Source organism: Salvelinus namaycush, chromosome 40 (assembly GCF_016432855.1).
Source record: "Salvelinus namaycush isolate Seneca chromosome 40, SaNama_1.0, whole genome shotgun sequence".
Lineage (NCBI taxonomy): Eukaryota > Metazoa > Chordata > Actinopteri > Salmoniformes > Salmonidae > Salvelinus > Salvelinus namaycush.
This window is the reverse complement of record NC_052346.1, coordinates 16,896,038-16,919,298: the sequence shown is the minus strand read 5'-3', so window position 1 is coordinate 16,919,298 and position 23,261 is coordinate 16,896,038. Positions and strand designations below refer to the sequence as shown.

The window sequence follows — 23,261 nt, the reverse complement described above, 5'->3', positions numbered from 1 at the left end:
ACTGGGGAATCGTACAGTGAGGAACACCCTGGTAGAGGTGAGTTCTGCCCCGTGTGTCCAGGCCCCTGTGGAGGCAGACAGGTACCAGGGCGTGGCCTGGCAGTGGTACTCCCCGCTGTCGCTGTCCTGGGTGGCGTGGATGTTCAGGGCGTAGGTGTGTGTGTCTGTGCGCTCCAGGGACACGTCACTGCTGGCGTTGCGCGCCTCCTTCTTGACCAGACCGAAGCGGTCCACGCTGGCCAGTAGGGTGCCTTTGTTCCCCCCTCTCAGCCGCGTGAGGTACCAACGTACCTCGTAGGACAGGTCATCTGAGCAGAGGGAGGAAGAGGAGAGAATTCTATTAAAACCACTTCATTGGGTTTATGTAATAGAGCTAACATCAGCAGATTGAAACTGTGGATGTAGGGACAGGAAGAGACATGGAGGGGAGACTGGATAGAGCAACAGGAAGAGACATGGAGGGGAGACTGGATAGAGCAACAGGAAGAGACATGGAGGGGAGACTGGATAGAGCAACAGGAAGAGACATGGAGGGGAGACTGGATAGAGCAACAGGAAGAGACGTGGAGGGGAGACTGGATAGAGCAACAGGAAGAGACGTGGAGGGGAGACTGGATAGAGCAACAGGAAGAGACGTGGAGGGGAGACTGGATAGAGCAACAGGAAGAGACGTGGAGGGGAGACTGGATAGAGCAACAGGAAGAGACGTGGAGGGGAGACTGGATAGAGCAACAGGAAGAGACATGGAGGGGAGACTGGATAGAGCAACAGGAAGAGACGTGGAGGGGAGACTGGATAGAGCAACAGGAAGAGACGTGGAGGGGAGACTGGATAGAGCAACAGGAAGAGACGTGGAGGGGAGACTGGATAGAGCAACAGGAAGAGACATGGAGGGGAGACTGGATAGAGAGAGAAGAGATGGGGAAGGGAATGGGACGGAGGTTTTTAATCAGTCTATCGCTGAACCTACAGTTAGTGTCTGGTGTTGCCACCGTCTCAATGTTGATCTGTGATGGCAATTCATGGATCTGAAGAAAACTATTCACACTACATGTGAATAAACATGCTATCACTGAGAGAACACAGTATACATCTTCCATATGGATACATCTATTTCTCTATCCATGTATTCATATATCTGTGTTTCTGTGCTAGGGGCTCTTAGCAGAGAGAGGAGCAGCTTTAACCGGTCATTAATGTGTCTAAAAGGGACTATCATTACTGTCCCACCCACACACAGATTACACATCAATACTATGTGTGTGTGTGTGTGTGTGTGTGTGTGTGTGTGTCTACAGCCACCTTTAGAGAACATCTCACGGAAAGAGACAAAGAGGGGAGGAACAAGAGGAAAGTAAAGAACAAGATGTTCTAGAGAAGATGAAGAAAAAGAGTACAAGAAAAGGAGAGGGAGAGAGAGCGAGCAACAAGAGAGAGGGAGCGAGCAATGAGAGAGTGAGCGGGAGCAACGAGAGTGAGCAACGAGAGAGAAAGGGAGCAACGAGAGAGAGCCGGAGCAGCGAGCCAGAGCAGAGAGTAGCCAGCCAGAGCAGAGAGCAGCGAGAGAGAGCGAGTGAGCGGCAGCGAGGGAGAGCGAGCTGCAGCGAGGGAGAGCGAGCTGCAGCGAGGGAGAGCGAGCTGCAGCGAGGGAGAGCGAGCTGCAGCGAGGGAGAGAGAGAGAGCAGCGAGAGAGCAGCAAGCGAGAGCAGCGAGAGAGAGCAACAAGAGCATGAGAGTAACAAGAGCAACGAGAGCGAGAGAGCAACAAGAGCATGAGAGTAACAAGAGCAACGAGAGTGAGAGAGAAACAATAGCAAGAAACGAGAATGTGGTATGACTTCTTCAGTCAGATGATATCCTGTCCAGCAGCCTCTAATTACTGGACATCTTAACCACCAATACAGAGTTCTCTCCACTGGAGAGTTGGAAGTAAAAATAAATAAATTAGGTACTATGGGGTGAATCCTAACTTTAAGTAACATTTTCACTTCGTATCCCATTGACATCAATGTGTGACTAACTGCTAATACAAGGCCTACTTAGTGAAAAATATGAAGATGCTGATGGTAATGATGATGATGAATAAGATGGGGAAAGGCAGGAAAGGATACATCTATATTTATAGAGATGGAACGGAGGGCACAGCGACCACTCGTTTCCACAACCTCGGTGTCCGGATTCAAGAGGTGACTGGATGTGACACGAGCTGAAACGTAGAGGACCGCTGGACTAACGGACCAATCAGGCCGATTCCTCCAGACCTAATTGAGGACTGGTCAGTGGACGTTAGTCTTAAAGGGATAGTTTTGTAGCTGGGCTGTTGTCAGTCGTAACCCGTGTCACTCCTAGAATTTGGACTGTATGGATAGGGCCAAATGGAAATGTTTTTAACAGAAGGAATATGACAAATAATATGCATAACCAATGATAAGGGAACAGTTTGGAGATTAAGGGTAAATTATCTGACCAAAAGGTGAGAACACAACAGTTCACCTGACAAGACTGAATCCAAACATTATACTGTCGTGGCCAAAAGTTGAGAATGACAAATATTAATTTCCAAAGTTTGCTGCTTCAGTGTCTTTAGATATTTTTGTCAGATGTTTCTATGGAATACTGAAGTATAATTAGAAGCATTTCATAAGTGTCAAAGGCTTTTATTGACAATTACATGAAGTTGATGCAAAGAGTCAATATTTGCAGTGTTGGCCCTTCTTTTTCAAGACCTCTGCAATCTGCCCTGGCATGCTGTTAATTAACCTCTGGGCCACATCCTGACTGATGGCAGCCCATTCTTGCATAATCAATGCTTGGAGTTTGTCAGAATTTGTGGGTTTTTTGTTTGTCCACCCACCTCTTGATGATTGACCACAAATTCTCAAAGGGATTAAGGTCTGGGGAGTTTCCTGGCCATGGACCTGAAATATTGATGTTTTGTTCCCCGAGCCACTTAGTTATCACTTTTGCCTTATGGCAATGTGCTCCATCATGCTGGAAAATGCATTGTTAGTCACCAAACTGTTCCTGGGTGGTTGGGAGAAGCTGCTCTCGGAGGATGTCTTGGTACCATTCTTTATTCATGGCTGTGTTCTTAGGCAAAATTGTGAGTGAGCCCACTCCCTTGGCTGAGAAGCAACTCCACACATGGCCTCAGGATGCTTTACTGTTGGCATGACACAGGACTGATGGTAGCGCTCACCTTGTCTTCTCCGGACAAGCTTTTTTCCAGATGCCCCAAACAATAGGAAAGGGGATTCATCAGAGAAAATGACTTTACCTCAGTCCTCAGCAGTCCAATCCCTGTACCTTTTGCAGAATATCAGTATGTCCCTGATGTTTTTCCTGGAGAGAAGTGGCTTCTTTGCTGCCCTCCTTGACACCAGGCCATCCTCCAAAAGTCTTCGCCTCACTGTGCGTGCAGATGCACTCACACCTGCCTGCTGCCATTCCTGAGCAAGCTCTGTGCTGGTGGTGCCCCGATCCCGCAGCTGAATCCACTTCAGGAGACGGTCCTGGCGCTTGCTGGACATTCTTGGGCACCCTGAAGCCTTCTTCACAACAATTGAACCGCTCTCCTTTAAGTTCTTGATGATCCGATAAATGGTTGATTTAGGTGCAATCTTACTGGCAGCAATATCCTTGCCTGTGAAGCCCTTTTTGTGCAAAGCAATGATGACGGCATGTGTTTGACAGAGGAAGAACAATGATTCCCAGCACCACCCTCCTTTTGAAGCTTCCAGTCTGTTATTTGAACTCAATCAGCATGACAGAGTGATCTCCAGCCTTGTCCTCGTCAACACTCACACCTGTGTTAACGAGAGAATCACTGACATGATGTCAGCTGGTCCTTTTGTGGCAGGGCTGAAATGCAGTGGAAATTATTTCGGGGGATTCAGTTCATTTGCATGGCAAAGAGGGACTTTGCAATTAATTGCAATTCATCTGATCACTCTTCATAACATTCTTGAGTATATGCAAATTGCCATCATACAAACTGAGGCAGCAGACTTTGTGAAAATTAATATGTGTCATTCTCAACTTTTGGCCATGACTGTACACTTCATTTTATGTGCATTTTACATTTACAGTACTTTTTGCAGCATTTCTCATAACGAAAATCTAAAAATACTCTGTATACTTTCAGTAACATAGAAAATGGTTGCTTAAATGGGAAGAGGTCCATGATAAGGCGTTGCTCTGCCTTCTTGACATCTCAGTCGAGGGAAAGTGTCAGTAACATGCATGTCAATCAAAAAACGGCCCATTATAAAGCTCAACGTGGTTCAGGTGTGCATCGTTTGAAAGCCTGTTCTATTGTCAACATTACTAGTTATAAAATATGATTTTACAGTCTTAGGTTTCCACAAGGCACTTCAGTGCGTGTTCTGCGGCAAATTTTCTTCACAATACGAGAAATACAGGCTCATTCTGTTCAGAACAATCCAGGGTATGACATGTAATCTTGTAAATTTTACACCAAAAGTTGATACTGTAAATAAAAACATTTTAAAATATGAAGTACACATTATGACATCAAACCGGTATTATAATCCTCAACGTCTCATCTTTCAGAACACATGGACTCCTCTAGATTTACAGCATTCCCCTCAGATTACAAACTAAATTACTAAAGCAGCCAAAATCATCCACGACGAGTTATAGGTGCTGAGACTAGTAGTTGTAAAAGTAGTAGTGGTAGTACGTTGCTAGGTAACAATGTAAACAATGCCACTTTATATGAACGGGACCATGTGTATGTTGTCTCATATCATGGGCAGGAGAGGCTCTAACAATGGGATCTCTAAACCACCCGTTGTATAAACACGTTTAGAACGTCTGCCAGTTGAAACTCATACAACGCTGTAAAGCAGACAGCTTGAGCTCTGACGTCATATACAACATGTTACTGTACAGCCCCTGCATTCCAATTGAGGTGCTCATTAATGACCAAATCTGCCCTTTTCAACCAGTATATGGGATTACAGGGGCTGTGAGTGCAAAGGGTTAATAGTTTGGTAGCTAGGCCTTTTATATTGAATAGTAAGCAGTGTTTCTATGAAGCCACTCAGGAGATCCTTTCAGATAGGAACTGAGTTATAAAGCCACACTTTGCCTCCTTTGACATTGAATACAATTATAACACAAAGGACCGGAAGAGAGAACATGAAGATATTGAAACACCACATCCCTGGAGTTGTATGAAGATCCATTACACCATCCAAATAGAAGATATCTAAAGAGGAATTAAGGTGAACCACCACACCTTAGAGAAACAAAAAGAAGAGGTTCCTGCCAAGACCCCCTGAACCAGGCACTGCAGATAACATTCTCTCACGCACATGCACACATGCCTGCGAGCACACACACATCGTCACATTGCCTCAGATTGGTCCCAGCTGTTTCAGTGGACTGTAATTCCTTGAATATACTGCTCTTTGAACCACACGCGTAGCAACAATAACCAAGACGGCAAAACAAATACATTATCACCAGTGTTCCCATTAACAAGCTTGATCCCCACCACAACAGTATGCTGTAAGATTCCTCCCACTGGCCCTTTATCCTCCCCCTCCACCTCCTCTATCCTCCCCTCCACCACCTCTATCCTCCATCTCATCAACACCAGGATCCGCTAGGAGAAATAAAACTAGATTGTCTTCACATCGAAATGAACTGAATAAAATACATTTGATTGGTTCATTCCATGTATTGATCCCCAGAGGGGGAGTTAGTTTTGCCAGCAGCAGCAGCAGAAGGTAAAGACCAATAGTGTTAGAGACACTACAGGCATCCAGAACACAGAACTCAACAGGGATACTGCCACTGATGTCTGATAGAACAAAGTCTATTACATGTGGGCCATAAAGCGCTGCTACAACACAGCACACAGGAATACTAAACACTGCATGGACCTCGTAGAATCACAATGAGCAGAATGGCCATTCCAATTACGAGCAACGGGCCATGACCGACGGGCAGCGGCCATTTTGGGTGTCTCATTTGGAATTGACGCTAACAAGTCACGACGTCGCGTAAATTCTATTGTGTCGCCAATATTTGGGTGGAATGTGAAAAATGTTTTATTTCTTAGAGTTATGGGCTGATCTAAAAAGACATATCGTGCAGTAAGGTGCCATTTGACACACAACTCGTCTGTTGTGTTACCCCTTCTATTTCTATGCTCAAGCAGTCCTCCCCTTTATTACCAGAAGGACTTAATGGCCTGAGTGAGAGTCTCTCTTTCCCCACACCAGTGAGTTAGACCGTTCCCTCCTCACCACTCCTTTAGGAGATCTCTCCAGTCTCCTCTTCTCCCTGTGAGGGGGTAATGGACCATGGAATAGAACTATTAATTACTGGGTGTAGAGGAGAGGAGAAGAGAACAGGGTTAGCAGGCTAGTTTGATTCTGTGGGGCAGGCTAGGAGAGGACAGGGTTAGCAGGCTAGTTTGATTCTGTGGGGCAGGCTAGGAGAGGACAGGGTTAGCAGGCTAGTTTGATTCTGTGGGGCAGGCTAGGAGAGAACAGGGTTAGCAGGCTAGTTTGATTCTGTGGGGCAGGCTAGGAGAGGACAGGGTTAGCAGGCTAGTTTGATTCTGTGGGGCAGGCTAGGAGAGGACAGGGTTAGCAGGCTAGTTTGATTCTGTGGGGCAGGCTAGGAGAGAACAGGGTTAGCAGGCTAGTTTGATTCTGTGGGGCAGGCTAGGAGAGGACAGGGTTAGCAGGCTAGTTTGATTCTGTGGGGCAGGCTAGGAGAGGACAGGGTTAGCAGGCTAGTTTGATTCTGTGGGGCAGGCTAGGAGAGAACAGGGTTAGCAGGCTAGTTTGATTCTGTGGGGCAGGCTAGGAGAGAACAGGGTTAGCAGGCTAGTTTGATTCTGTGGGGCAGGCTAGGAGAGAACAGGGTTAGCAGGCTAGTTTGATTATGTGGGGCAGGCTAGGAGAGAACAGGGTTAGCAGGCTAGTTTGATTATGTGGGGCAGGCTAGGAGAGAACAGGGTTAGCAGGCTAGTTTGATTCTGTGGGGCAGGCTAGGAGAGGAGACTAGACAGACTCAGTGAACTGCTCTATTCGTAAAGGATGGTTCAATCCTAGTCAGACGTTTACATGCTTCTTTAGTGGGTTTATTTTTTTTAGTATTTAACTAGGCAAGTCAGTTAAGACCAAATTCTTATTTACAATGACGGCCTACCCCGGCCAAACCCGGACGACGCTGGAGCAATTGTGAGCCGCTCTATGGGACTACCAATCACGGCCAGATGTGATGCGCTACTGGGCCGAGTCCATATTCCACTCCATTCAAAGAAAATTAAAACCAATAAACAATTTTATGTTCCATCTTTCTCTTGATCTTAATTTAACCTCCTGTTGTCCTTTTTATGTTATGTCCTCTCATGGCAGCAACTGGCACAAGCAGGGACAGAGTCTTCAGTTTCTCCCCTAAGGAAACAGACTCCGTACTCTGGGTACAGAGTCTGGGTACAGAGTACAGAGACAGGGTACGGAGACACGACAGCATCTGAGAAAATTAACTGCTGCCAAACAAACAAACACATAACTCTGCTCTTTAATGACAACATCCTCGTGTCCCAACCACTCACACACTCTATACATTCGATACCTTTGCTGTGCATTCCTTACGTTGTGAAAATCTAACGTCTCCCCTTAGTCTTGGTCAGCAGGCATCAACACGCCAGGCCAACAGCTAGCTAGCTTTCTCAACAACATCAGTTCACAAGTGCAACATTCCCACCAACACACGTGCAGTCTGTCGGTCTCACACAATCACCACACCGGCTGCGTCCTAATGGTCTGACATATATGTATTTCCTTGATGTCCACTAATCTGAAAGGACATGATGATTGACCAATATTTTATTTATCCATCTGTCCAGTTATATCACCTAGGAAAGGAAACAAGGAAAGGTGGCTGTTTGTCATCTTGCGATCTCTCTGTGACGCTAGGTCTTGTGGGTAGGCCCATTCCAGTGCTGCATAGGAATGTGATTCTCCTGCTCAGGCTTGTTCCTGCACTGTAAATGTTGTATATAGAGTATCACTGTCGATTACTCAACACTTACACCAAACCATCAGTCCTGTCAGGTACTATCCAGTCCCTCTCCTTTCTATATAGCAGTGGTTCCCAAACTTTTTATAGTCCCGCACCCCTTCAAACATTCAACCTCCAGCTGAGTACCCCCTCGAGCACCAGGGTCAGCGCACTGTTTTTTGCCATCATTGGAAGCCTGCCACACACACACACACACACACACACACACACAAACACTATACAATACATTTATTAAACATAAGAATGAGTGTGAGTTTTTTTCAAAACCAGGCTCGTGGGAAGTGACAAAGAGCTCTTATAGGACCAGGGCACAAATAATAATAATCAACAATTTTGCTCTTTATTTAACCATCTTAAATATAAAACCTTATTTGTCATCGAAAATTGTGAATAACTCACCACATGTTTAATGCGAAGGGTGTGCTTGAAAGGATGCACATAACTCTGCAATGTTGGGATGTATTGGAGAGAGTCTCCGTCTAAAATCATTTTCCACACAGTCTGTGCCTGTAATTAGGTTTCATGCTTGTGAGGGCCGAGAATCCCCTCTCACATAGGTACGTGGTTGCAAAGGGCATCAGTGTCTTAACAGCGCAATTTGCCAAGGCAGGATACTCTGAGCGCAGCCCAATCCATAAATCTGGCAGTGGCTTATGATTAAATTACATTTTCACAGAACCGCTTGTTGCAATTTCAATGAGGCTCTCTTGCTCAGATATCGGTAAGTGGACTGGAGGCAGGACACGAAAGGGATAACGAATCCAGTTTGTGTCATCCGTTTCAGGAAAGTACCTGCGTAATTGCGCACCCAACTCACTCAGGTGCGTCGCTATATCACATTTGACATTGTCCGTAAGCTTGAGTTCATTTGTACACCCAAAAAATCATACAATGATGGAAAGACCTGAGAGATCAAATAAGCAAAGAAAAATGCCAGTCCATCATTACTTTAAGACATGAAGGTCAGTCAATGCAAAACATTAAGAACTTTGAAAGTTTCTTCAAGTGCAGTCGCAAAAACAATCAAGCGCTATGATGAAACTGGCTCTAATGAGGACTTCCACAAGAAAGGAAGACCCAGAGTTACCTATACTGCAGAGGATAAGTTCATTAGAGTTACCAACCTCAGAAATTGCAGCCCAAATAAATGTTTCACAGAGTTCAAGTAACGGACACATCTCAACATCAACTGTTCAGAGGAGACTGCGTGAATCAGGCCTTCATGGTTGAATTGCTGCAAAGAAACCACTACTAAAGGAAACCAATAAGAAAAAGAGACTTGCTTGGGCCAAGAAACATGAGCAATGGACAATTGACCAGTGGAAATCTGTCATTTGGTCTGGAGTCCAAATTGGAGATTTTTGGCTCCAACCGCCGTGTCTTTGTGAGACGCGGTGTGGGTGAACGGATGATCTCCGCATGTGTATTTCCCACCATAATCTATGGAGGAGGAGGTGTTATGGTGTGGGGTGCTTTACTGGTGACAATGTCTGTGATTTGACCAGCACGGCTACCACAGCATTCTGCAGCAATACGCCATCCCATCTGGTTTCGGCTTAGTGGGAATATCATTTGTTTTTCAACAGGACAATGACCCAACACACATCCAAGCTGTGTAAGGGCTATTTTACCAAGAAGGAGAGTGATGAGTGCTGCATCAGATGACCTGGCCTCCACAATCCCCAGACTTCAACCTAATTGAGATGGATTGGGATGAGTCAGACCGCAGAGTGAAGGAAAAGCAGCCAACAAGTGCTCAGCATATGTGGGAACTCCTTCAAGACTGTTGGAAAAGCATTCCAGGTGAAGCTGGTTGAGACAATGCCAAGAGTATGCAAAGCTGTCAAAGCAAAGGGTGGCTATTTGAAGAATCTCAAAATATATATATTTTGATTTGTTTAACCCTTTTTTGGTTACTACATGATTCCATATGTATTATTTCATAGTTATGTCTTCACTATTATTGTACAATGTAGAAAATAGTAAAAATAAAGAAAAATCCTTGAACATGTAGAGGTTCTGAAACTTTTGACCGGTAGTAAGTAAATATATATATATATCCTTCAAGGGTTTTTCTTTATTTTTACTATTCTGATCAATTTGATGTTATTTTAATGGACAAAAAAAAGTGTTTTTCTTTCAAAAACAAGGACATTTCTAAGTGACCCCAAACTTCTGAACAATAGTGCTAACATATTGGCAAAAGGGTTTTCTAACGATCTATGCCTTTTAAAATTATAAACTTGGATTAGCTAACACAACGTGCCATTGGAACACAGGAGTGATGGTTGCTGATAATGGGCCTCTGTACGCCAATAGTCATTTACAACATTAACAATGTCTACACTGTATTTCTAATCAATTTGATGTTATCTTAAAAATGGACAAAAACGTTGCTTTTCTTTCAAAAACAAGGACATTTCTAAGTGACCCCAAACTTTTGAACGGTAGTGTATATATTTGTTTTAAATGTGAATCACGTTTTTATTAAAACATACCACCGACGACATTTGGGAATTTTGTTTGGGAATACCTGCTATATAGGGTATCACTGTGGATTACTCAACATTTACACCAAACCATCAGTCACGTCAGCTACTATCCAGTTCCTCTACTAGACATCTGTTACCAAGTCTCTCTGACATTTGGTTTCTTGTGGTATTGTTGACAGCTTTTCAGCACCTCACATATCCTACATCAACAGCATTAATATGGGGATTAAATATTCCCCACCTCTGTAATAGAAGAAGGAATAAATAGTGTGTGCGCGCGCGCTAAGACAACAAAGGTTGGGTAACACCATCCGGTGCATGACTAAATGACAGCACACACACACCTACCCATGTGAGTTTAGGACACCGCAGAAGGCATGGTTGGGCAATACCATATCAGTCGGCACATGACTGAACGAAACAAACCACTGCCACACCTGAAGGAAACGGGATGTATCTGTTTTAGTATCAGTAGGATTAGTTGGAACAATTTGTCTTGAATAGTGCGTCATAATACCTATTGTGAGACATCATGACCAAGACAATAAGAAGGTAAGTCTGGCTCACAGATGAGACATGGAATTCTTATAGCTACAGGTCAGAGTCTGCAGGCTTTACTCCAGCCTACCTCTAATTAATTAACACCTGATTCAACTAAATCTGAGGTCTTGATAATCAGCTGATTGGTTGAATTGGGTATGTCAGTGCTGGGATGGAACAAAAGCCGAGGCTACACCCGAAAGCGCTCACCACGGTTGGAGAAAATTCTGCTGTCGATTGAGAAGACAAAATGCCATTCTAACCAAAAAAAGCCATGAGCCACCTAACAAACTAAGTGTAGTTCAGTAATACCATTCCCCTGCAGCCTTCCAGCGGTCTCCCTGTAGGTAACTAACTAACAGACTAACAGTGTAGTTCAGTAATACCATTCCCCTGCAGCCTTCCAGCTGTCTCCCTGTAGGTAACTAACTAACTAAAAGTGTAGTTCAGTAATACCATTCCCCTGCAGCCTTCCAGCGGTCTCCCTGTAGGTAACTAACTAACTAATAGTGTAGTTCAGTAATACCATTCCCCTGCAGCCTTCCAGCTGTCTCCCTGTAGGTAACTAACTAAGATTCTAACAGTGTAGTTCAGTAATACCATTCCCCTGCAGCCTTCCAGCTGTCTCCCTGTAGGTAACTAACTAACAGTGTAGTTCAGTAATACCATTCCCCTGCAGCCTTCCAGCGGTCTCCCTGTAGGTAACTAACTAAGATTCTAACAGTGTAGTTCAGTAATACCATTCCCCTGCAGCCTTCCAGCTGTCTCCCTGTAGGTAACTAACTAACTGTGTAGTTCAGTAATACCATTCCCCTGCAGCCTTCCAGCTGTCTCCCTGTAGGTAACTAACTAACTGTGTAGTTCAGTAATACCATTCCCCTGCAGCCTTCCAGCGGTCTCCCTGTAGGTAACTAACTAACAGACTAACAGTGCAGTTCAGTAATACCATTCCCCTGCAGCCTTCCAGCTGTCTCCCTGTAGGTAACTAACTAAGATTCGAACAGTGTAGTTCAGTAATACCATTCCCCTGCAGCCTTCCAGCTGTCTCCCTGTAGGTAACTAACTAACTGTGTAGTTCAGTAATACCATTCCCCTGAAGCCTTCCAGCTGTCTCCCTGTAGGTAACTAACTAACTAACAAACAGTGTAGTTCAGTAATACCATTCCCCTGCAGCCTTCCAGCGGTCTCTCTGTAGATAACTAACTAACAGTGTAGTTCAGTAATACCATTCCCCTGCAGCCTTCCAGCTGTCTCTCTGTAGGTAACTAACTAACAGACTAACAGTGTAGTTCAGTAATACCATTCCCCTGCAGCCTCCCAGCTGTCTCCCTGTAGGTAACTAACTAACAGTGTAGTTCAGTAATACCATTCCCCTGCAGCCTCCCAGCGGTCTCCCTGTAGGTAACTAACTAAGATTCTAACAGTGTAGTTCAGTAATACCATTCCCCTGCAGCCTTCCAGCGGTCTCCCTGTAGGTAACTAACTAACAGACTAACAGTGTAGTTCAGTAATACCATTCCCCTGCAGCCTTCCAGCTGTCTCCCTGTAGGTAACTAACTGTGTAGTTCAGTAATACCATTCCCCTGCAGCCTCCCAGCTGTCTCCCTGTAGGTAACTAACTAACAGTGTAGTTCAGTAATACCATTCCCCTGCAGCCTCCCAGCGGTCTCCCTGTAGGTAACTAACTAAGATTCTAACAGTGTAGTTCAGTAATACCATTCCCCTGCAGCCTTCCAGCGGTCTCCCTGTAGGTAACTAACTAACAGACTAACAGTGTAGTTCAGTAATACCATTCCCCTGCAGCCTCCCAGCTGTCTCCCTGTAGGTAACTAACTAACAGTGTAGTTCAGTAATACCATTCCCCTGCAGCCTCCCAGCTGTCTCCCTGTAGGTAACTAACAGACTAACAGTGTAGTTCAGTAATACCATTCCCCTGCAGCCTTCCAGCTGTCTCCCTGTAGGTAACTAACTAACAGACTAACAGTGTAGTTCAGTAATACCATTCCCCTGCAGCCTCCCAGCGGTCTCTCTGTAGGTAACTAACTAACAGACTAACAGTGTAGTTCAGTAATACCATTCCCCTGCAGCCTTCCAGCGGTCTCCCTGTAGGTAACTAACTAACAGACTAACAGTGTAGTTCAGTAATACCATTCCCCTGCAGCCTCCCAGCGGTCTCTCTGTAGGTAACTAACTAACAGACTAACAGTGTAGTTCAGTAATACCATTCCCCTGCAGCCTCCCAGCTGTCTCCCTGTAGGTAACTAACTAACAGACTAACAGTGTAGTTCAGTAATACCATTCCCCTGCAGCCTTCCAGCTGTCTCTCTGTAGGTAACTAACTAACTAACTGTGCAGTTCAGTAATACCATTCCCCTGCAGCCTTCCAGCTGTCTCCCTGTAGGTAACTAACTAACAGTGTAGTTCAGTAATACCATTCCCCTGAAGCCTCCCAGCTGTCTCCCTGTAGGTAACTAACTAACAGTGTAGTTCAGTAATACCATTCCCCTGCAGCCTTCCAGCTGTCTCCCTGTAGGTAACTAACTAACTGTGTAGTTCAGTAATACCATTCCCCTGCAGCCTTCCAGCTGTCTCCCTGTAGGTAACTAACAGACTAACAGTGTAGTTCAGTAATACCATTCCCCTGCAGCCTCCTAGCTGTCTCCCTGTAGGTAACTAACTAACAGACTAACAGTGTAGTTCAGTAATACCATTCCCCTGCAGCCTCCCAGCGGTCTCTCTGTAGGTAACTAACTAACAGACTAACAGTGTAGTTCAGTAATACCATTCCCCTGCAGCCTTCCAGCTGTCTCCCTGTAGGTAACTAACTAACTAACAGACTAACAGTGTAGTTCAGTAATACCATTCCCCTGCAGCCTCCTAGCGGTCTCTCTGTAGGTAACTAACTAACAGACTAACAGTGTAGTTCAGTAATACCATTCCCCTGCAGCCTCCCAGCTGTCTCCCTGTAGGTAACTAACAGACTAACAGTGTAGTTCAGTAATACCATTCCCCTGCAGCCTTCCAGCGGTCTCCCTGTAGGTAACTAACTAACAGACTAACAGTGTAGTTCAGTAATACCATTCCCCTGCAGCCTTCCAGCTGTCTCCCTGTAGGTAACTAACTAACAGACTAACAGTGTAGTTCAGTAATACCATTCCCCTGCAGCCTTCCAGCTGTCTCCCTGTAGGTAACTAACTAACAGACTAACAGTGTAGTTCAGTAATACCATTCCCCTGCAGCCTTCCAGCTGTCTCCCTGTAGGTAACTAACTGTGTAGTTCAGTAATACCATTCCCCTGCAGCCTCCCAGCTGTCTCCCTGTAGGTAACTAACTAACAGTGTAGTTCAGTAATACCATTCCCCTGCAGCCTTCCAGCTGTCTCCCTGTAGGTAACTAACTAACAGACTAACAGTGTAGTTCAGTAATACCATTCCCCTGCAGCCTTCCAGCTGTCTCTCTGTAGGTAACTAACTAACTGTGTAGTTCAGTAATACCATTCCCCTGCAGCCTTCCAGCTGTCTCCCTGTAGGTAACTAACTAACTAACTAACAGTGTAGTTCAGTAATACCATTCCCCTGCAGCCTTCCAGCTGTCTCCCTGTAGGTAACTAACTAACAGACTAACAGTGTAGTTCAGTAATACCATTCCCCTGCAGCCTTCCAGCTGTCTCCCTGTAGATAACTAACTAACAGACTAACAGTGTAGTTCAGTAATACCATTCCCCTGCAGCCTTCCAGCTGTCTCCCTGTAGGTAACTAACTAACAGACTAACAGTGTAGTTCAGTAATACCATTCCCCTGCAGCCTTCCAGCTGTCTCTCTGTAGGTAACTAACTAACTAACTGTGCAGTTCAGTAATACCATTCCCCTGCAGCCTTCCAGCTGTCTCCCTGTAGGTAACTAACTAACTAACTAACTAACTGTGTAGTTCAGTAATACCATTCCCCTGCAGCCTTCCAGCTGTCTCCCTGTAGGTAACTAACTGTGTAGTTCAGTAATACCATTCCCCTGCAGCCTTCCAGCTGTCTCCCTGTAGGTAACTAACAGACTAACAGTGTAGTTCAGTAATACCATTCCCCTGCAGCCTTCCAGCGGTCTCCCTGTAGGTAACTAACTAACTAACAGTGTAGTTCAGTAATACCATTCCCCTGCAGCCTTCCAGCTGTCTCCCTGTAGGTAACTAACTAACTAACAGTGTAGTTCAGTAATACCATTCCCCTGCAGCCTTCCAGCTGTCTCCCTGTAGGTAACAAACTAACTGTGTAGTTCAGTAATACCATTCCCCTGCAGCCTCCCAGCTGTCTCCCTGTAGGTAACTAACTAACAGTGTAGTTCAGTAATACCATTCCCCTGCAGCCTCCCAGCGGTCTCCCTGTAGGTAACTAACTAAGATTCTAACAGTGTAGTTCAGTAATACCATTCCCCTGCAGCCTTCCAGCGGTCTCCCTGTAGGTAACTAACTAACAGACTAACAGTGTAGTTCAGTAATACCATTCCCCTGCAGCCTTCCAGCTGTCTCCCTGTAGGTAACTAACTAACTGTGTAGTTCAGTAATACCATTCCCCTGCAGCCTCCCAGCTGTCTCCCTGTAGGTAACTAACTAACAGTGTAGTTCAGTAATACCATTCCCCTGCAGCCTTCCAGCTGTCTCCCTGTAGGTAACTAACTAACAGACTAACAGTGTAGTTCAGTAATACCATTCCCCTGCAGCCTTCCAGCTGTCTCCCTGTAGGTAACTAACTAACAGACTAACAGTGTAGTTCAGTAATACCATTCCCCTGCAGCCTCCCAGCTGTCTCCCTGTAGGTAACTAACAGACTAACAGTGTAGTTCAGTAATACCATTCCCCTGCAGCCTTCCAGCTGTCTCCCTGTAGGTAACAAACTAACAGTGTAGTTCAGTAATACCATTCCCCTGCAGCCTCCCAGCTGTCTCCCTGTAGGTAACTAACTAACTGTGTAGTTCAGTAATACCATTCCCCTGCAGCCTTCCAGGGGTCTCCCTGTAGGTAACTAACTAAGATTCTAACAGTGTAGTTCAGTAATACCATTCCCCTGCAGCCTCCCAGCTGTCTCCCTGTAGGTAACTAACTAACAGTGTAGTTCAGTAATACCATTCCCCTGCAGCCTCCCAGCGGTCTCTCTGTAGGTAACTAACTAACTGTGTAGTTCAGTAATACCATTCCCCTGCAGCCTTCCAGGGGTCTCCCTGTAGGTAACTAACTAAGATTCTAACAGTGTAGTTCAGTAATACCATTCCCCTGCAGCCTTCCAGCTGTCTCCCTGTAGGTAACTAACTAACAGACTAACAGTGTAGTTCAGTAATACCATTCCCCTGAAGCCTCCCAGCTGTCTCCCTGTAGGTAACTAACTAACTGTGTAGTTCAGTAATACCATTCCCCTGCAGTCTTCCAGCTGTCTCCCTGTAGGTAACTAACAGACTAACAGTGTAGTTCAGTAATACCATTCCCCTGCAGCCTCCTAGCTGTCTCCCTGTAGGTAACTAACTAACAGACTAACAGTGTAGTTCAGTAATACCATTCCCCTGCAGCCTTCCAGCTGTCTCCCTGTAGGTAACTAACTAACAGACTAACAGTGTAGTTCAGTAATACCATTCCCCTGCAGCCTTCCAGCTGTCTCCCTGTAGGTAACTAACTAACAGACTAACAGTGTAGTTCAGTAATACCATTCCCCTGCAGCCTTCCAGCTGTCTCTCTGTAGGTAACTAACTGTGTAGTTCAGTAATACCATTCCCCTGCAGCCTTCCAGCTGTCTCCCTGTAGGTAACTAACTAACTAACTAACAGTGTAGTTCAGTAATACCATTCCCCTGCAGCCTTCCAGCTGTCTCCCTGTAGGTAACTAACTAACAGACTAACAGTGTAGTTCAGTAATACCATTCCCCTGCAGCCTTCCAGCTGTCTCCCTGTAGATAACTAACTAACAGACTAACAGTGTAGTTCAGTAATACCATTCCCCTGCAGCCTCCCAGCTGTCTCCCTGTAGGTAACTAACTAACAGTGTAGTTCAGTAATACCATTCCCCTGCAGCCTTCCAGCTGTCTCCCTGTAGGTAACTAACTAACAGTGTAGTTCAGTAATACCATTCCCCTGCAGCCTCCCAGCGGTCTCCCTGTAGGTAACTAACTAAGATTCTAACAGTGTAGTTCAGTAATACCATTCCCCTGCAGCCTTCCAGCGGTCTCCCTGTAGGTAACTAACTAACAGACTAACAGTGTAGTTCAGTAATACCATTCCCCTGCAGCCTCCCAGCGGTCTCTCTGTAGGTAACTAACTAACAGACTAACAGTGTAGTTCAGTCATACCATTCCCCTGCAGGCTTCCAGCTGTCTCCCTGTAGGTAACTAACTAACTAACTAACTAACTAACTGTGTAGTTCAGTAATACCATTCCCCTGCAGCCTTCCAGCTGTCTCCCTGTAGGTAACTAACAGTGTAGTTCAGTAATACCATTCCCCTGCAGCCTTCCAGCGGTCTCCCTGTAGGTAACTAACTAACTGTGTAGTTCAGTAATACCATTCCCCTGCAGCCTTCCAGCTGTCTCCCTGTAGGTAACTAACAGTGTAGTTCAGTAATACCATTCCCCTGCAGCCTTCCAGCTGTCTCCCTGTAGGTAACTAACAGACTAACTGTGTAGTTCAGTAATACCATTCCCCTGCAGCCTTCCAGCTGTCTCCCTGTAGGTAACTAACTAACAGTGTAGTTCAGTAATACTATTCCCCTGCAGCCTCCCAGCTGTCTCCCTGTAGGTAACTAACAGACTAACAGTGTAGTTCAGTAATACCATTCCCCTGCAGCCTTCCAGCGGTCTCCCTGTAGGTAACTAACTAACTAACTGTGTAGTTCAGTAATACCATTCCCCTGCAGCCTTCCAGCTGTCTCCCTGTAGGTAACTAACTAACAGACTAACAGTGTAGTTCAGTAATACCATTCCCCTGCAGCCTTCCAGCTGTCTCCCTGTAGGTAACTAACTAACAGTGTAGTTCAGTAATACCATTCCCCTGCAGCCTTCCAGCTGTCTCCCTGTAGGTAACTAACTAACAAACAGTGTAGTTCAGTAATACCATTCCCCTGCAGCCTTCCAGCTGTCTCTCTGTAGGTAACTAACTAACAGTGTAGTTCAGTAATACCATTCCCCTGCAGCCTTCCAGCGGTCTCCCTGTAGGTAACTAACTAACTAACAAACAGTGTAGTTCAGTAATACCATTCCCCTGCAGCCTTCCAGCGGTCTCCCTGTAGGTAACTAACTAACAAACAGTGTAGTTCAGTAATACCATTCCCCTGCAGCCTTCCAGCTGTCTCTCTGTAGGTAACTAACTAACTGTGTAGTTCAGTAATACCATTCCCCTGCAGCCTCCCAGCGGTCTCTCTGTAGGTAACTAACTAACAGACTAACAGTGTAGTTCAGTAATACCATTCCCCTGCAGCCTTCCAGCTGTCTCTCTGTAGGTAACTAACTAACAGACTAACAGTGTAGTTCAGTAATACCATTCCCCTGCAGGCTTCCAGCTGTCTCCCTGTAGGTAACTAACAGACTAACAGTGTAGTTCAGTAATACCATTCCCCTGCAGCCTTCCAGCGGTCTCCCTGTAGGTAACTAACTAACTAACTAACAGTGTAGTTCAGTAATACCATTCCCCTGCAGCCTTCCAGCTGTCTCCCTGTAGGTAACTAACTAACAGTGTAGTTCAGTAATACCATTCCCCTGCAGCCTTCCAGCTGTCTCCCTGTAGGTAACTAACAGACTAACTGTGTAGTTCAGTAATACCATTCCCCTGCAGCCTTCCAGCTGTCTCCCTGTAGGTAACTAACTAACTGTGTAGTTCAGTAATACCATTCCCATGCAGCCTCCCAGCTGTCTCCCTGTAGGTAACTAACTAACTGTGTAGTTCAGTAATACCATTCCCCTGCAGCCTCCCAGCTGTCTCCCTGTAGGTAACTAACAGACTAACAGTGTAGTTCAGTAATACCATTCCCTTGCAGCCTTCCAGCTGTCTCCCTGTAGATAACTAACTAACTGTGTAGTTCAGTAATACCATTCCCCTGCAGCCTTCCAGCTGTCTCCCTGTAGGTAACTAACTAACTGTGTAGTTCAGGAATACCATTCCCCTGCAGCCTTCCAGCGGTCTCCCTGTAGGTAACTAACTAACTGTGTAGTTCAGTAATACCATTCCCCTGCAGCCTTCCAGCTGTCTCCCTGTAGGTAACTAACAGACTAACAGTGTAGTTCAGTAATACCATTCCCCTGCAGCCTCCCAGCTGTCTCCCTGTAGGTAACTAACTAACAGACTAACAGTGTAGTTCAGTAATACCATTCCCCTGCAGCCTCCCAGCGGTCTCTCTGTAGGTAACTAACTAACAGACTAACAGTGTAGTTCAGTAATACCATTCCCCTGCAGCCTTCCAGCGGTCTCCCTGTAGGTAACTAACTAACAGACTAACAGTGTAGTTCAGTAATACCATTCCCCTGCAGCCTCCCAGCGGTCTCTCTGTAGGTAACTAACTAACAGACTAACAGTGTAGTTCAGTAATACCATTCCCCTGCAGCCTTCCAGGGGTCTCCCTGTAGGTAACTAACTAACAGACTAACAGTGTAGTTCAGTAATACCATTCCCCTGCAGCCTTCCAGCTGTCTCCCTGTAGGTAACTAACTAACTGTGTAGTTCAGTAATACCATTCCCCTGCAGCCTCCCAGCTGTCTCCCTGTAGGTAACTAACTAACAGACTAACAGTGTAGTTCAGTAATACCATTCCCCTGCAGCCTTCCAGGGGTCTCCCTGTAGGTAACTAACTAACTGTGTAGTTCAGTAATACCATTCCCCTGCAGCCTTCCAGCGGTCTCCCTGTAGATAACTAACTAACAGTGTAGTTCAGTAATACCATTCCCCTGCAGCCTTCCAGCTGTCTCCCTGTAGGTAACTAACTAAGATTCTAACAGTGTAGTTCAGTAATACCATTCCCCTGCAGCCTTCCAGCGGTCTCCCTGTAGGTAACTAACAGACTAACAGTGTAGTTCAGTAATACCATTCCCCTGCAGCCTTCCAGGGGTCTCCCTGTAGGTAACTAACTAACAGTGTAGTTCAGTAATACCATTCCCCTGCAGCCTTCCAGCTGTCTCCCTGTAGGTAACTAACTAACAGACTAACTGTGTAGTTCAGTAATACCATTCCCCTGCAGCCTCCCAGCGGTCTCCCTGTAGATAACTAACTAACAGACTAACTGTGTAGTTCAGTAATACCATTCCCCTGCAGCCTTCCAGCTGTCTCCCTGTAGGTAACTAACAGTGTAGTTCAGTAATACCATTCCCCTGCAGCCTTCCAGCTGTCTCCCTGTAGGTAACTAACTAACTAACAGTGTAGTTCAGTAATACCATTCCCCTGCAGCCTTCCAGCTGTCTCCCTGTAGGTAACTAACTAACAGTGTAGTTCAGTAATACCATTCCCCTGCAGCCTTCCAGCTGTCTCCCTGTAGGTAACTAACTAACAGACTAACAGTGTAGTTCAGTAATACCATTCCCCTGCAGCCTCCCAGCTGTCTCCCTGTAGGTAACTAACTAACAGTGTAGTTCAGTAATACCATTCCCCTGCAGCCTTCCAGCTGTCTCCCTGTAGGTAACTAACTAACAGTGTAGTTCAGTAATACCATTCCCCTGCAGCCTTCCAGGGGTCTCCCTGTAGGTAACTAACTAACAGCGTAGTTCAGTAATACCATTCCCCTGCAGCCTTCCAGCTGTCTCCCTGTAGGTAACTAACTACAAGACTAACAGTGTAGTTCAGTAATACCATTCCCCTGCAGCCTTCCAGCTGTCTCCCTGTAGGTAACTAACTAACAGACTAACAGTGTAGTTCAGTAATACCATTCCCCTGCAGCCTTCCAACTGTCTCCCTGTAGGTAACTAACTAACAGACTAACAGTGTAGTTCAGTAATACCATTCCCCTGCAGCCTTCCAGCGGTCTCTCTGTAGGTAACTAACTAAGATTCTAACAGTGTAGTTCAGTAATACCATTCCCCTGCAGCCTTCCAGGGGTCTCCCTGTAGGTAACTAACTAACAGAGTAGTTCAGTAATACCATTCCCCTGCAGCCTTCCAGCAGTCTCTCTGTAGGTAACTAACTAACAGACTAACAGTGTAGTTCAGTAATACCATTCCCCTGCAGCCTTCCAGCGGTCTCTCTGTAGGTAACTAACTAAGATTCTAACAGTGTAGTTCAGTAATACCATTCCCCTGCAGCCTTCCAGGGGTCTCCCTGTAGGTAACTAACTAACAGTGTAGTTCAGTAATACCATTCCCCTGCAGCCTTCCAGCTGTCTCCCTGTAGGTAACTAACTAACAGACTAACAGTGTAGTTCAGTAATACCATTCCCCTGCAGCCTTCCAGGGGTCTCCCTGTAGGTAACTAACTAACAGTGTAGTTCAGTAATACCATTCCCCTGCAGCCTTCCAGCGGTCTCTCTGTAGGTAACTAACTAAGATTCTAACAGTGTAGTTCAGTAATACCATTCCCCTGCAGCCTTCCAGCGGTCTCCCTGTAGATAACTAACTAACAGTGTAGTTCAGTAATACCATTCCCCTGCAGCCTTCCAGCGGTCTCTCTGTAGGTAACTAACTAACAGACTAACAGTGTAGTTCAGTAATACCATTCCCCTGCAGCCTTCCAGCGGTCTCTCTGTAGGTAACTAACTAAGATTCTAACAGTGTAGTTCAGTAATACCATTCCCCTGCAGCCTTCCAGCAGTCTCTCTGTAGGTAACTAACTAACAGACTAACAGTGTAGTTCAGTAATACCATTCCCCTGCAGCCTTCCAGCGGTCTCTCTGTAGGTAACTAACTAAGATTCTAACAGTGTAGTTCAGTAATACCATTCCCCTGCAGCCTTCCAGCGGTCTCCCTGTAGATAACTAACTAACAGTGTAGTTCAGTAATACCATTCCCCTGCAGCCTTCCAGGGGTCTCCCTGTAGGTAACTAACTAACTAACAGTGTAGTTCAGTAATACCATTCCCCTGCAGCCTTCCAGCTGTCTCCCTGTAGGTAACTAACTAACAGTGTAGTTCAGTAATACCATTCCCCTGCAGCCTCCCAGCGGTCTCCCTGTAGGTAACTAACTAAGATTCTAACAGTGTAGTTCAGTAATACCATTCCCCTGCAGCCTTCCAGCGGTCTCCCTGTAGGTAACTAACTAACAGACTAACAGTGTAGTTCAGTAATACCATTCCCCTGCAGCCTCCCAGCGGTCTCTCTGTAGGTAACTAACTAACAGACTAACAGTGTAGTTCAGTCATACCATTCCCCTGCAGGCTTCCAGCTGTCTCCCTGTAGGTAACTAACTAACAGTGTAGTTCAGTAATACCATTCCCCTGCAGCCTTCCAGCTGTCTCTCTGTAGGTAACTAACAGACTAACAGTGTAGTTCAGTAATACCATTCCCCTGCAGCCTTCCAGCTGTCTCCCTGTAGGTAACTAACTAACTGTGTAGTTCAGTAATACCATTCCCCTGCAGCCTTCCAGCTGTCTCTCTGTAGGTAACTAACTAACTGTGTAGTTCAGTAATACCATTCCCCTGCAGCCTTCCAGCTGTCTCCCTGTAGGTAACTAACTAACAGACTAACAGTGTAGTTCAGTAATACCATTCCCCTGCAGCCTTCCAGCTGTCTCCCTGTAGGTAACTAACAGACTAACAGTGTAGTTCAGTAATACCATTCCCCTGCAGCCTTCCAGCTGTCTCCCTGTAGGTAACTAACTAACAGACTAGCAGTGTAGTTCAGTAATACCATTCCCCTGCAGCCTTCCAGCTGTCTCCCTGTAGGTAACTAACTAACAGACTAGCAGTGTAGTTCAGTAATACCATTCCCCTGCAGCCTTCCAGCTGTCTCTCTGTAGGTAACTAACAGACTAACAGTGTAGTTCAGTAATACCATTCCCCTGCAGCCTTCCAGCTGTCTCCCTGTAGGTAACTAACAGACTAACAGTGTAGTTCAGTAATACCATTCCCCTGCAGCCTTCCAGCGGTCTCCCTGTAGGTAACTAACTGCTATGTTCCACCATCAGGAAAAGAAGCTGCAACTGCCCATAAGATTACGACATTCCATTACGTTCTCTGATATGCATGTGAATAACAGGAAGGCTTATGTGTGTGTATGCATG

General features: G+C 45.6%; 1 protein-coding gene across 1 annotated transcript in view; it reads right to left on the bottom strand.

Moving 5' to 3' along the window:
• Positions 1-23,261, bottom strand: part of LOC120033169 (prostaglandin F2 receptor negative regulator-like) — a 51,769-nt gene that overhangs the window by 2,546 nt on the left and 25,962 nt on the right. The window contains exon 10 of the mRNA XM_038979453.1: positions 3-308. Coding sequence (XP_038835381.1) covers positions 3-308 — 306 coding nt within the window. The remainder of the gene's footprint in view (positions 1-2; positions 309-23,261) is intronic.